The sequence below is a fragment of the Vidua chalybeata genome, chromosome 1 (genome assembly GCF_026979565.1).
Source record: "Vidua chalybeata isolate OUT-0048 chromosome 1, bVidCha1 merged haplotype, whole genome shotgun sequence".
NCBI classification, from domain to species: Eukaryota; Metazoa; Chordata; class Aves; order Passeriformes; family Viduidae; genus Vidua; species Vidua chalybeata.
The window spans coordinates 60,642,435-60,655,253 of record NC_071530.1 but is presented as its reverse complement, the minus strand read 5'-3'; the positions used below and the strand labels follow the sequence as shown (position 1 = coordinate 60,655,253).

The following is a 12,819-nucleotide window of genomic DNA, read 5'->3' as shown; positions in this document are numbered from 1 at the left end:
AAATGGAAGGGATCTCAAGTCATCCCATTTATCCACTCTACAGCACAGGACTAGGACATACTATCAAGGGATATATAAAACAGCCTGTTTTTACCCAGTCCCTTAGGTTAGCTTTTCTTTAAGTATTATCTTTGTTGGCCTTAATTAACTAGGTACCTTGTTGCATGTTGCAACCATAAAAGTCTGAAAAAATCTCACCATAAAACTCTGACCATAAAGTGTGACCTGACAAAAAGAAATGCTTTTCCCCACACAATAAAAATACAGAGTGCCCAATTCTCTAAACAGTGCATGCTAATGCCGAACACTTACTTGTAGCCTATCTACACAAAACACATTTAGGAAGGTGTAACATGATGTGCTGTTAACTTAAGAATTTTAAGCCATCCACAGAATCACAGGATTTAATATCAAAAAGAAATGGTAGATCTCTCTTAAGAGTTGAGCACCACATTTGACACATAGAAGAGTAAGTACTGTTGGAAAAAGGCTTATATTTTACCTGTCATACATCTTTTTCTCTGGCTTTCCTACTGAAGTGCAAGAAGCTTCAATAAATCTTTAGAATCAGCTAGTGACAGAAATTCTAAGGGTGATGATAGAGATCCTGTTCATTACACAGAGAGTTTTGTCCTGAAACATAATGAGACACTTATGAGCCCTCCTAGAAAATATAGTGTCCTCAACTCTACAGAACCAAGATGAGAAAGACAGTGTAAAGGTGGTAGTTGATGATAGAAATTCTCAAACATCTCTGGAAAGGGGTTGTTAATTTTGAGATTTATTTCCATAAATTCAACTGTAGGAAAAATGCCCACAAAGACAGAGTAAAAAATACATAGTCAAATGAGACCATGAAATTCACTGACAAAATTAAGAATAGTTACTGATCACATGCAGAGCCACTCTGGAAAAACACCTAAAAAGCCCAGACCTTCTTAACACTATTCTCCCAGTGACTCACTACAAAACAGACAAACTGGCAGCTTAATTCTTGGTGTCGAGGTAGGAAAAAGAATGTAAATGGTCATCTTTTAAATAACAGTAAGGACATTAAAAGGCTATATATGTACCCAAAATGAATAGAAGTGATGAATAGAAGAACAGATAGCTGGGTAGAATACTTTAGAATTTTAAAAAATAAACAAGAAAGGAAGCATTGGGAATTGAATTCCCAAGTTCATCAACTTCGTGGCAGGACTGTCAACACTCCACATTTTACTGCTTTCATTGTGTTACCCCTGAGCACAAATACTGGCCCTTCAGCTAAGCACAGACATCACAACAATATGCCATTCCCGCACGTCCTTCAGGTTAAGGGGCTATTTCTCCTTTTCTACTGTCATGTCAAGGAGTTGTCACTGTGTGACTCATGGTACGAATAATCTCCTTTCTGGGGCTCACCTCTAAAGCTCTTTTCCTTTTGCCCTGGATCACAGCTTCTAAGTTCTCTTTCCGCAATGACTAATTAAAGGGACAGGGTGAGGGGTCGTCTGAAGCACTGCCACAGTGCCAAACCCCAAACGCTGATATTAATTTCTGTATAAATCTTACATTTCAGCCACTCACTTGAGTTTCTTGAAGGCCTCCCTGCCACCAGCCACGTACTGCTCCCCACTCTGGAGCTCGTCCAGCTGTCGGACACGATGCCCACCCCGGGGGGTATAGATGTTTCGCACAGCTCCGAAGGGCGCCTGCACCCCGCCCGTCACCTCTCTCAGGAACACATCAAAGTTGGACACTTTCTTCTCGTGGATGACAATGCGGCGCCCCGGGAAGAAAGGGTCCCCGTTGCGATACACCAGCACGCTCTTCACGCTCGGCTGCGAGAGCCACGACGCCTTTGTGCCAGGACTGGTCATGCTGGTGGCTCCGTGCGCCCTGCGCAGCCCGAGCCGCCGCGCCGCCAGCACCTGCTGCTCGGGAGAGCCTCCTGCCCGGGAACCCCTCTGGCTCTGACACCGCCCACGCCGGGCACATGGGCACACCTCCCGGGGAGCGATCACGGCTCGCCGGGGCGTGGGCACGGCCCTGAGTAGCCTGTACACAGCGGCTCCTCCCAGGCAACCAGCGCGGTGCTCCCGGCGCCGGGCGAGTTTGGTGCGGGGAACGCCAACTCAGGCGGAAAAACGCGGCGTGACACTCGGGCCGGCACAGCAGGGACACGGACTGCCGGGGACCCGCAGCCGTGCGGGCGTTTACCCTCTGGCTCTGCCTTGACGGGAAGCCCTTGACGGGAAGCCCTACCGCCCTGCTTTCCTCGGGGAACTACCCCGCGTGTACTCGGCCTCCCCGCCGTGCAGCCAGACGGGAGCCTGCCAGGAGCTTGCCCGGCCCAGAGCCACCGCGGGAAGGAGGGAGAGGGGCGGCGTGCCCAGAGGGAGTAGAGGGAACGGGATCCGAACGAGGGAGACAGGGAAATCCCTGCGCTGCCTACTCCTGCCCGACCGCTGCCACAAGGGACGAGCCGGCGGCGGAGCTTCCCTGGCGGTGGCAGCGGGGAAACGCCGAGGCGGCGCAGCGCCCACACCGCATTCTAGTGCACCCTGGGGACAAGAAGCCGTAAAACCTGAAAGTAAAATAAAAGTGCCTTCAATTCAAATGTAATTCCTTTAACAACCTTTTTTCCCCGCCGATAGCCTCAAGTCTAAAAATGCACTAGACCTTCCTACCTGAATTTATGTAGCGTACAGTAGTGTTTGTCTTTTCAAATAGGTTTCAACACACGGGATGGAAGGAATTTTCTTTCCTTTTATCTTACATCCTTTGATGGGAAAATTACCCCCCTGCTGTGAGTTACAAAAGAGCAGTTAACCATTACAAACAGAGCAATTTCAGGGTGAGGGCAGTCAAACATGCTACTGTTATTGGTTAACAACTAAAGCTCCCCACTTGCTGCTGGTCTCCTTCTGACTAATAATGGGGAGAAGCAAGCATTTACCATCCTTGAATTAATACTATTTAACATTGAACTACTGTAACGTGAAAGGAATTTTTTGTTATTAAAGATATGCTTTTGAATAAAAACCAAAAAATGTTGATGACCCTCACACTGCTCTGCATTCAAGTAGCGATATGCCAACTATCTGCTACTTTATACCAGATTCTACCACATTTAGTGATCTTAGATCTAATTTGTAGTCACACAACATCTTTGACATAGGAATAAGACACTGAATATTTTATTGGTGCACCCATTTTGACACTTTTGATACTTCAAAATATTGTTGGTCTTTACCTATGGCCACACTAGTTGCAATCACTTTATGGATTGCAATAAAATATCCCTTAAATGGTACCAGAGCACTGCTAGCCTTAAAGCAGCCTAAAATTGGGGGACAAAATGTTTGTTTTCCATCTCACCTAAGTACAACCGCTGACCAAAATTTAAGAAAAGGTTAGACACTTCAGTCCATAATAGCAGTGCCTTGAACCATGACAGTTTGCTCCTCCTAGCTTTTCCAACGTCTGACCTTTTATTCCCAATATTGTTTCACCTTGTAAACAATCTCCTATCACATTCTCAAAAGCAAGGAGTCAAGCTGCTGAACCCACTAACATGATTAAGATAAATGCAGAAGCACATAATCTCTTTATGATGGAGCAACATCAGACTTCTCATCTTACATGAGGTTGGTGCATGACATGAAGTCTGTCAGGTCATGTGTCAGGATCCCCTGAGGTCACATAAGGAGCATGACATACCATAATGCTGGGGGATGTGATAAGAGCAGAGCCATGGCATAGTGTAGCATCAAATAGGATCACTTTTTCTGCACCAGAATGCTGTGAGGCCTCTGCTATTTCAGGAAAGATTTTGCAGCTTGTTGCAGGGCCTTGCCAGCTATGCTCAGTGACAGCAAAACACAAAGTCATGAAGACAAAAATGTCCTAGTGCTGAAGAAAAGACCAACAAAATGGACAGAATGGAAAAGGATGAAGTTTCTAAACACAGAATGAAATTCAGCTTATTCTGTTGCACACAGTGCTGAGAATCACACTTAATAACTCTGTGCAGCTTATCAGAAAATCAGACTAAGCAATAGCAGCTACTTTATTCCCAGCTTTAAGTCTGGAGTAGCCAGACTATCTGCACTGGCAGTTTAAAGCACATAAATATCAAGTGGTTCAGCTCACATGCACACACTAGAAGAAGTAAAATACCGATGCAGTTGTAAATTTTAAAGCCTATGTTATAGCAAACTCATCTACTTGTTCAATTGCCAGATCGAAAACTCCTTAGAATACCATGATCAAGTATTTTTGCTTTTAAAAATACCTTAGACAATCACAGTTTAAGCCACAGCTTTTGACTACTCAGGTCCTGTCCAACAGTATTCATGAGGCAGCCAAGATGCTGAAGGATTACATAGGAAAAAGGCTTTAGCAAACCCTTAGAGGCACAAAAGGAAATGGTTCTCCGTGGAAAAACAAATTCTGGTGGGACCTTAATTAAGGAAAAGGTTGAAAGATATCTTCCATGTGGTCTTGGTATAGAGTAATGAAAATTAAGTCATCCTTCTTAAACAAAGATTTCTCAGTGTGTTGCTGTAGCTACCTTTGATCAAGGGACTTGAGATTATCAATTGGGTATTCCTGATTTATTAATGTAAGAGCAACTACTGTAAACATGAGTGGGGATTTTTGGTAATTTTCCTATGGGGTCTTTTCTATCTCTCTCTTCTTGTGTAGCACTCATCATCCACTAAACACTTATGTACTGTCTGGTAGCAACTGTAGGGTTTTTTGTTAATCTGGCTTTTTGTTTGTTGTTTGTTGTTCTGGTTTTTATTTTTTTTCTCAACGTGAATAAAATTGCACATTTTAGGAGAAGAAACAGGTCATAGGTACAGGCACATATTTGTAAATAAAAAAAGACTGATCAAATGGACAAGTTATACACTGAGAATCTCAGACCAAGATGCCTTTTTACCATAACTTTACCAAAAAGTTCTCTGAGTTTTTCTTCAGCAGAAATTTATAAGGACACCTCTGATGATATCTATGTTTTCCTTCTCTTTCTGTGTGTCTTTCCTTCTGAGGTGTTTCTGCTCCTTCTTTGAACAAAGCCCAGCTGCAATCAGAGCAATCCCCCGTCTGTGCTGATAATCAGCTGGCAGTGCAACTAGTTGTTCGTGTCATTCAACCTCACAAATAGCTTCTGGTTTGGATGGCAGTTTCATGACCTAAGCAAGCCTGTGCTGGAGCTATCCTTTCTTTTTGGCTGAATGAAGAACAGCCATCATGCCTGTCCTTGTCAGTGAGCCTCTTCAATAAACAGCAGATGAGCTTGGCCCACTATTTATTTGATAAAATTCAGCAAACCGCTCCCAAAGGTCGGCACCACAGGACAGATACCTGACAGTGGAATCAACAAGCAGCTCATTGGTATTTAGAGCTACAATAAATAGATGCCAGTTCTAGATCTCCAGTTATCTTTTGCCAGCAGCAGTGTAAAGTCAGACATTGTGTGTGCTTTTATGACTTGTCCCTGGCTGCCAGTGCACACCAATGTGCTGCCTTCACCTCTGGAGACAGAGGTGACACTTCGTTATTTTCTGCCCTTCCAGACAGTGGCAGTGGTGGCAGATAATGCAGCTGTAATGAGATACAATGCCAGTGCTTACCAATACTTTGGCCTGTTGGATCGTACATAGCAGAGTTTATACAGATTCAACTTAATGAGAAGTTGCATCATCTTATTTCCAACATTTCTGTTGTCTTAGCAGCCAGAAAAACAGATGAGCAAAACAAATAGATCAACCCAGCAGCTTTTCCCTTTTTATTGAAGAGTGTGAAATGTCAGCTGTGTAAGACTTACTGCACATTCATAAAATGCAAATTTCTGGCAGATATCCTTTAGATGCTTCCCTAGCTTTTGCATTCCAACATGCAGAGCCAACATAAGCTGCCATTAATTTCCAGCAGAGGTCTGTACTGATTTCCTGCCTTCCTGAGGTATTTTCTGTGCTGTCTGGTATTTACAAATATTAAGTATCTCGGACATCCAAGAGATTAAATTAGTGTCGCACATACGGCCACCTGCTAAGATTAACCAAAACTAGAGCTAAAATACTCAATTTAGAGTAGATTTCAGCTTTTTCAAGTATGAATAGATACAACATTTGCAGACCGGTGTAGTTACCCTTTAACTGAAAGCCTCTGATGGCTTCAGTCTACATATACATGCTGTCCATAACTACTGAGGAACTTCTTCATTGAATTACTTCCTTGTGAGGTCATTCACCTTTATGCAAGGTATGTAAACCATCCTTCTGATTTTGTGCTTGTCAATCCACTTGAAACAAAGGCTCATCTATGTATGTTAATGATATATGTACACACAAACATACAAATGCACAGGTCATCTGCTGCAGGAAAGAAAAGGAGTTGTTATAAATATACTGTTGTTATAAATATTCTGATAATATAATTGATTTCATCATATAAAAGAGTTAGTTATGAATACAAGCAGAAAATGGCAAAGTATAAGGTATAGCAATGTTAGGAGTGCTGTGTTTAAAATATGCAACCATAGAAACTTCACCAAGAAGTTACTGGATTTCTTATGTTTTGTTCAAGAAACTATGGAGACCATCATGCACACTAGTTACGCTGCTCGGAAACCCCATACACTTCCCATCTTGTTTTGAATGTCAAGGATTCCATTCAATAGAGCTCAGCAGAGATGATCAATGATTGTCTTAGAGCAGGAATATTAATGTATTTATATAACTAGTGTTATAAATGAAAAATGATCAAGCCAAATTAAAAAAATTAAAAAGAATTTATTTTAGCAATAGAGATCTAACTTAGCCAGCCACAAGGAAAAGGACAGTGCCGAGCCTGGGATCAGCGCTGGGTGCAAGACACAGAGGTCAGCCTCAGCAGAGGTTTCACTCTATGCTCCCACACCACCATCCTGGTACAAGCGATTTTTATAGGGAAAATTTTGCCTGAAGCCAGGATTTCGGCATTCAGTCCTTTGTTTCATTCAAAGTCCCATAAGTTGATGAGATTTCCTTCGAAGTCCTGTGTCATTGAAACTCTTGATGAAATTTACAGGAACACGGTATTCACATGTATCGGCCGGGGGGGATGTTCCTGATGTCCATCTCGGGTCGTTCACGCGATGATCAGCACCTGGCTGTCTTCATATCGCCTCAGATAAGGTCCATCTCCTGGCAAGCCACATCCTTTTGCTTGTAAATCGGGTTTCAACACACACCTGGTTTTGCCTGAGAAGGGGTGCTTCTAATGCCAAAGGGAACATTCTAACAACTATTTAATATTATATATATATATAATGCAAAAAAATGGCACGAATTATACCTGTTACATATAACTATCCCCCACCTTTTATATTAACCCTTAATTCGCGCCCTACTTATTATTTCTACTAGTTTCTATAGTTTTTATTTTATCTTGCGGTCACAGGGCCTACAACGAGTTTGATATATATATTCTTTCCTTACTTCCCTATGTTCAAGTCCTCTCCCGGAATTTCGTGGTAGTATTTGTGTGCCTGTTCTCTTCCCTTTATTTGTTTTTCGAATCTGGCTAGGGCTTCAGCTGCCCTGCTATGTGGTGTCTCCTATTCTAGTGTCATCAGTTTTGATACCTGGTTCGTTTTTCCTAGAGCGGATTCTGGATCTGTGGATAATGCTGCCATCTGCATCCCCTGTACTACTGAGTGTATGAGCCTTATAAAACAGGGGATGAGACAGGGTAGGAATATGACCCCTGCCACCGAGCATGAAATGAAAAAAATTACCTTTTTCCACCAGGCCCTGTCGAACAAATGGTCCCACCACAATGACTGGAGCAGGGAGTTCCACTTTTGTACCGGGACATGGGCTACTCATTTAATCTCTGTGGCCAGGTCTCTAATAGTTTCCCCGTAATCGTCTATCTCCACACAACACTGAGATTCGTTAAATTTCCCACAGACACCCCCTTCCTCAGCTAGTAAGTAATCGACGGCTATCCTGTTTTGGTATACAAAGGCCCTTATCTGAGAGTGTTGCTTGGATAATAATTCGAGGGCATCTGAAGTGTGATTGGATACGATCTCTACCACAGCCTGCAGTCTTATTAAGCGGTTCAGCAAATAGATGGGGGTCCTATATCCCCATGACCCATCCTGTGCCCACGTTGCTGGACCATAGTATTCAATAATTCTTTCAGCGGGCCATTCGTCTTCCCCCCAGGTTTGTCCCCCACCAATGAGAGGACATTTTTCCTTTAAGCTTCTCCTCTCCCGGTTTAGAGATTCATACAAGGGGGCCCCCAGTGAGTTACTTTCTGACCTGGGTAAAGTGAAGAAAACAGGTCTGATTAGTCCTACCATGCAGGATCCCTTCCAGCGTTGAGGTAACTCACTGTAGGCCTTTTTCCCACAGATCCAGTACAACCCATTTGGTGCTTTCCATCTATTCCTTATGTTCTCCGGTTCATCCCAGTACTTACTTAACTTGTTGATTTACAAGTATGGGTTGGCTCCGGGGCTTTTGTTCCAGCAAAGCCCGATTTTATCACTCCATTCGCACTTATCCTTTTTCTCCTGGCTCCAATACCCAGTAGGGCTTTCGGGCTGCCAGGTCTTAATTTTGCTGGTAGAGTTAATGGTTAGAGTGGATATGCACGGAGTGTAGCCTACAACTTCTGAGGATTCTCTACCTTCTCTGCTGAGACAGAAAGTTCCGATTACCTGTTTATCCAACACCCACCCCTCTGGTCTTTGAATTATTTTGGGGGCCCTGTCGGCCTTCCACTTCAGTAGTTGTTCAGGAGTCAAACTCTCACCCTTCCAAGGCCATTTCTCAGCAGATTTTAGCCCGCCACAGATCCAGCAATTTGACAACCCTAGTTCCATGGCAATTACCTGCATCAGATCCACAAATAGATTCTGATCTGAAGCAGGTAATCCCCATTTTGTGCATTGTTTTTCCAATTGGTCATATTGCTCACTTAGAGTTTTCAATCTTTCCTGTTCCACCCTCTTTTTTCTCATTTCAGCCTCCTGTCTTTTTACCTCTTGCATTACCTGTTTCATCCTATTTTCTGGGTCCATTCCCTCTTTGTCCTTTGTGAAGCAGAATATCTTGTCATACTGTAAACAAACCCTGTCGTCCTGGTCCTCTAAAAGGTCCAGGATAATTGGCTCAGTTTTTAGAGGTATCCTATTTTCATACTTCAGGTTATTTCCCACCCAGTAGGTTTTTCCCCCCATCACACACATACCTAGTTCATCAGGGTTATAACACAGTGATTTACCTTGAAAGTAAGCAACAAAAACTGACTCTTGCTTCCCACCAATCCATACAGTACGATTACATTTGCTACAGGCTGGGATGGAAATTTCCCCTGGGCTCCTTCGGTGCAATTTATGTGCTGACTGTCCATTTTCAAGGTATATTTTTAATTTTTCCTTGAATTTATATTCCCCCTGTTGAGTGTTAGTTTTAGAACAAGGTTTATTAGGCTTACCCTTACTGCAGTTCCATGGGGTCCAGGGACACTGGACCTCCTGGGTACCTGCCACCGGATTCCCCTGTTTCAGGGTTAGGAAGGTTACTGAGGCACGTGGCTAGACTCAGGCTCATCAGGATTACTCCCACTGCTAGGATTCCTCTGCCATTTCCTGCGCCCACTGGGGTGCCTCCAGCAGCGGGGTAGACCATCTTCTTGGCAGCAGGAATCTTTGTCAGTGGTTTCGTACCAAGACCGAGCTGCATACCTTCGCTTAAAGGTGCCCCACCAGCGTAAATCAACAGGATCTGCACTGCAGGGTACCTTGTTCAACCTACGGTACTCAACAGTAATGATTTTAGCTTTTGTTTGTAATTTCCCCCTCAATCCTTTCTGATATAGATGAAACCAAATTATTGAATCCAATTGAATCAGTCCCAGCCTGGTGGCCAATACCAGAAAATGGCTAGTCAGGTTTTGTTCTTGTTTAAAGCACTTTGCACACAGCCCACTAGGTCTTATTCCTCTCCGACAGTGAACAACCCACCTCTTATAACAGTATTCACGAATGAAATATGCAAAGGGGTAACAGTTACAGTCTGGTACAGAACATCTGACCAAGTTACTCTCGGTCATTTACTAGACCGGCGCAAGGTTATCTTCAAATCTCCAGGGGAGAAGGTGACTTTCCACTCCGGGGCTCGGTCCTGAAGGTCAATTTTCTTCACCCTTGACGCGTGTGTCCACCCCTTCTCTGCGGTGCGAATAGCAGTGTCTGTAGTTAAAAGGACAATATAGGGTCCCTCCCAATGAGAGGATAGTGGAACTTCTTTCCATGTTTTTATGAGAACCCTGTCCCCAGGCTGTATCTTATGTATTGAGAAGCCAAGGGGGCTGTGCTGCATGATTACTCCCTGCTTTTGCAATTCCTCGAGATTCTTATTTAATGTTATCAGGTATGGTTGTATTTGCCCATCCTCTAATCTCGGATGCCCTGCAGGCATACCATGGGTATAAGGCATCCCATATAACATTTCAAAAGGTGAAAGCCTCATTTCGGAATGAGGCATAGTTCTTATGTTTAATAAGGCCAATGGGAGACATTTTATCCATGGCATTTTTGTTTCTAACATTAGTTTGGCTAGTTGGGCTTTTAATGTTTGATTCATCCTTTCCACTTGCCCAGAACTCTGAGGGTGCCATTGGGTGTGATAATCCCATCTGATACCTAAGGTATCTGCCAATTGTTTAATAATTTTTGAAGTAAAACATGTTCCTTGGTCCGAATCAATGTAGCTTGCTAACCCGTATCGAGGTATAATTTCCTCCAATAAGAACCTTGATACTGTCTGGGATGTAGCCCTGGAGCTTGGAAAAGCCTCCACCCAGTGGGTCAGTTTGTCTACTATGACTAGTAAAAATTTGTATCTCCTGACCTTAGGTAGATCAGTGAAATCTACCTGGATTCTTTCAAAAGGTCGGTAAGCTGCTGGGTGACTCCCCAGTGTTAGTTTCCGGGAGTTTGCCCTATTTTTTTTTTTTTTGTAGATTATGCACCCCTGTACCTCTTGCTTAGCCAGTTCATATATCCCTTTACAGCCAAAGAATCTCAGGAATTGCTCAGCTAGTGCTTGGGCCCCCCAGTGTGTTTGTTGGTGCAATCTCCTTAGAATCTTCCTAGTGTATTCTTTTGATAATAATTCCCTCCCGTCTGGCAACTTCCACTTACCTCCTTCGAGACGCCCCCCAATCTTCTGATAATCTTCTATCTCCTTTTTGGAGGGTTGGGGGGGCAGTTCCTGGGTTTCCTCCCTTTCAACCTCCAGAATACTTACCTTTAACAAAGCTGCACTTTTTGCCTCTTTGTCGGCCAAGTTGTTCCCCCAAGTTTGGAAGTGCATCCCGGCTTGGTGTCCTTTTACATGGACTACAGCAACTGCCTTTGGCCCTCTGATAGCTTTTAATATTTGTTTAATTATTTCTTTATGAATTAGCTCCTTTCTCCAGGTATTTAGCAGTCCCCTTTCTTCCCAAATTTTCCCAAAGGTATGTACTACCCCAAATGCGTACTTGGAATCAGTGAAAATTGTCCCCTTTTTCCTTTCAAGTCCCAGCAATGCCCTGTATACCGCATATAGCTCACAGGCTGCATTCAGGGGTCCGGACTCTATCACTTTTCCCGTTTGCCCATCAATGACCGCATATCCCAACTTTCTTTTGCCTTCTATTACCCTTGCAGAACCGTCCACAAACCATTTTTCCCTTTCCTCGAGCTCTTCTTCCTCTAAATCCGGTCTTATTTTGGTTTGTAGCTCCACCATCTCAACACAATCATGAGACAGGTGTCCTGGAGCATCCCCAAATAGGAATTGGGCCGGGTTTTGTGCCAGGGTGGTTTTTAGCTCCAAGTTGTGGGAATGAATTAAAATGGCTTCGTATTTCAGAAGCCTAGTGTCTGTCAGCCACTTGTCAGCTTTTTGCTGTAAAATGGTTCTTACATTGTGGGGGGAGTAGATGGTCAATGAAGCCCCAAATGTTACCTTTTTGGCTTCTTCTACCAATATTGCCACGGCCACAATTGCTTGTAAGCAAGTGGGCCACCCCCTGCTGACAGGATCCAGGAGCTTAGATAAGTATCCAACCAGTTTCTTGGGCCCTGCCCAGTCCTGAGCTAGAACTCCATGGGCAGTATGATTGCTAACATCTACAAAAAGCTGAAAGGGCCTTTTTATATCAGAGAGACTCAATACAGGGGCTGCCATAAGGGTCTCCTTTAATTCCCTGAAGCCTTCTTCATCTTGTTCGGTCCATTTGAGCCTATTCGTGGTAAGTTTGTCATAGAGAAACCTTACCTTTTCACTGTATCCTTCAATCCATTGCCTACAATAACCCAAAAGTCCCAGCAACTGCCTAACCTCCCTTTTTGTTTTCCGGGGAGGCAGTGCAATTATTCCGGCCAGCCGGTCTGGATCTAATTTCTTTTTCCCTTTTGTTAACCAGTGCCCTAAGTATTTCACTTCAGGCTCCATGAATTGTAATTTGGACTTTGATACCTTCAACCCCCGTTTTCCCAGGACATTCAATAAAGCTATAGTTCCCATTCATACCTCCTCTTCATTAGAACCAGCTACCAGTAAATCATCTACATATTGTAACAGTTTGGTCCCAGGAATTGGCACAAATTCACTAAGCAGTCTTTCAAGGGCTTGACCAAAAAGATTAGGTGAATCCACAAACCCTTGAGGGAGGGAAGTCCACCTCAATTGCTGTTTTCTTTGTGTGTCCGGGTCCTCCCATTGGAAGGCAAAGAAATCCCGGCTCCCCTCAGCTAGGGGGCAAGTCCAGAAG

The 12,819-nt window shown here is 43.7% G+C and overlaps 1 protein-coding gene across 1 annotated transcript in view; it reads right to left on the bottom strand.

Moving 5' to 3' along the window:
• DCDC2 (doublecortin domain containing 2) overlaps positions 1 to 1,862 on the bottom strand; it is a 55,155-nt gene extending 53,293 nt beyond the window's left edge. Inside the window, exon 1 of the mRNA XM_053951650.1 lies at positions 1,570 to 1,862. Within this exon, the coding sequence (XP_053807625.1) occupies positions 1,570 to 1,862 (293 nt within the window). The remainder of the gene's footprint in view (positions 1 to 1,569) is intronic.
• Positions 1,863 to 12,819: the final 10,957 nt, after the last annotated feature.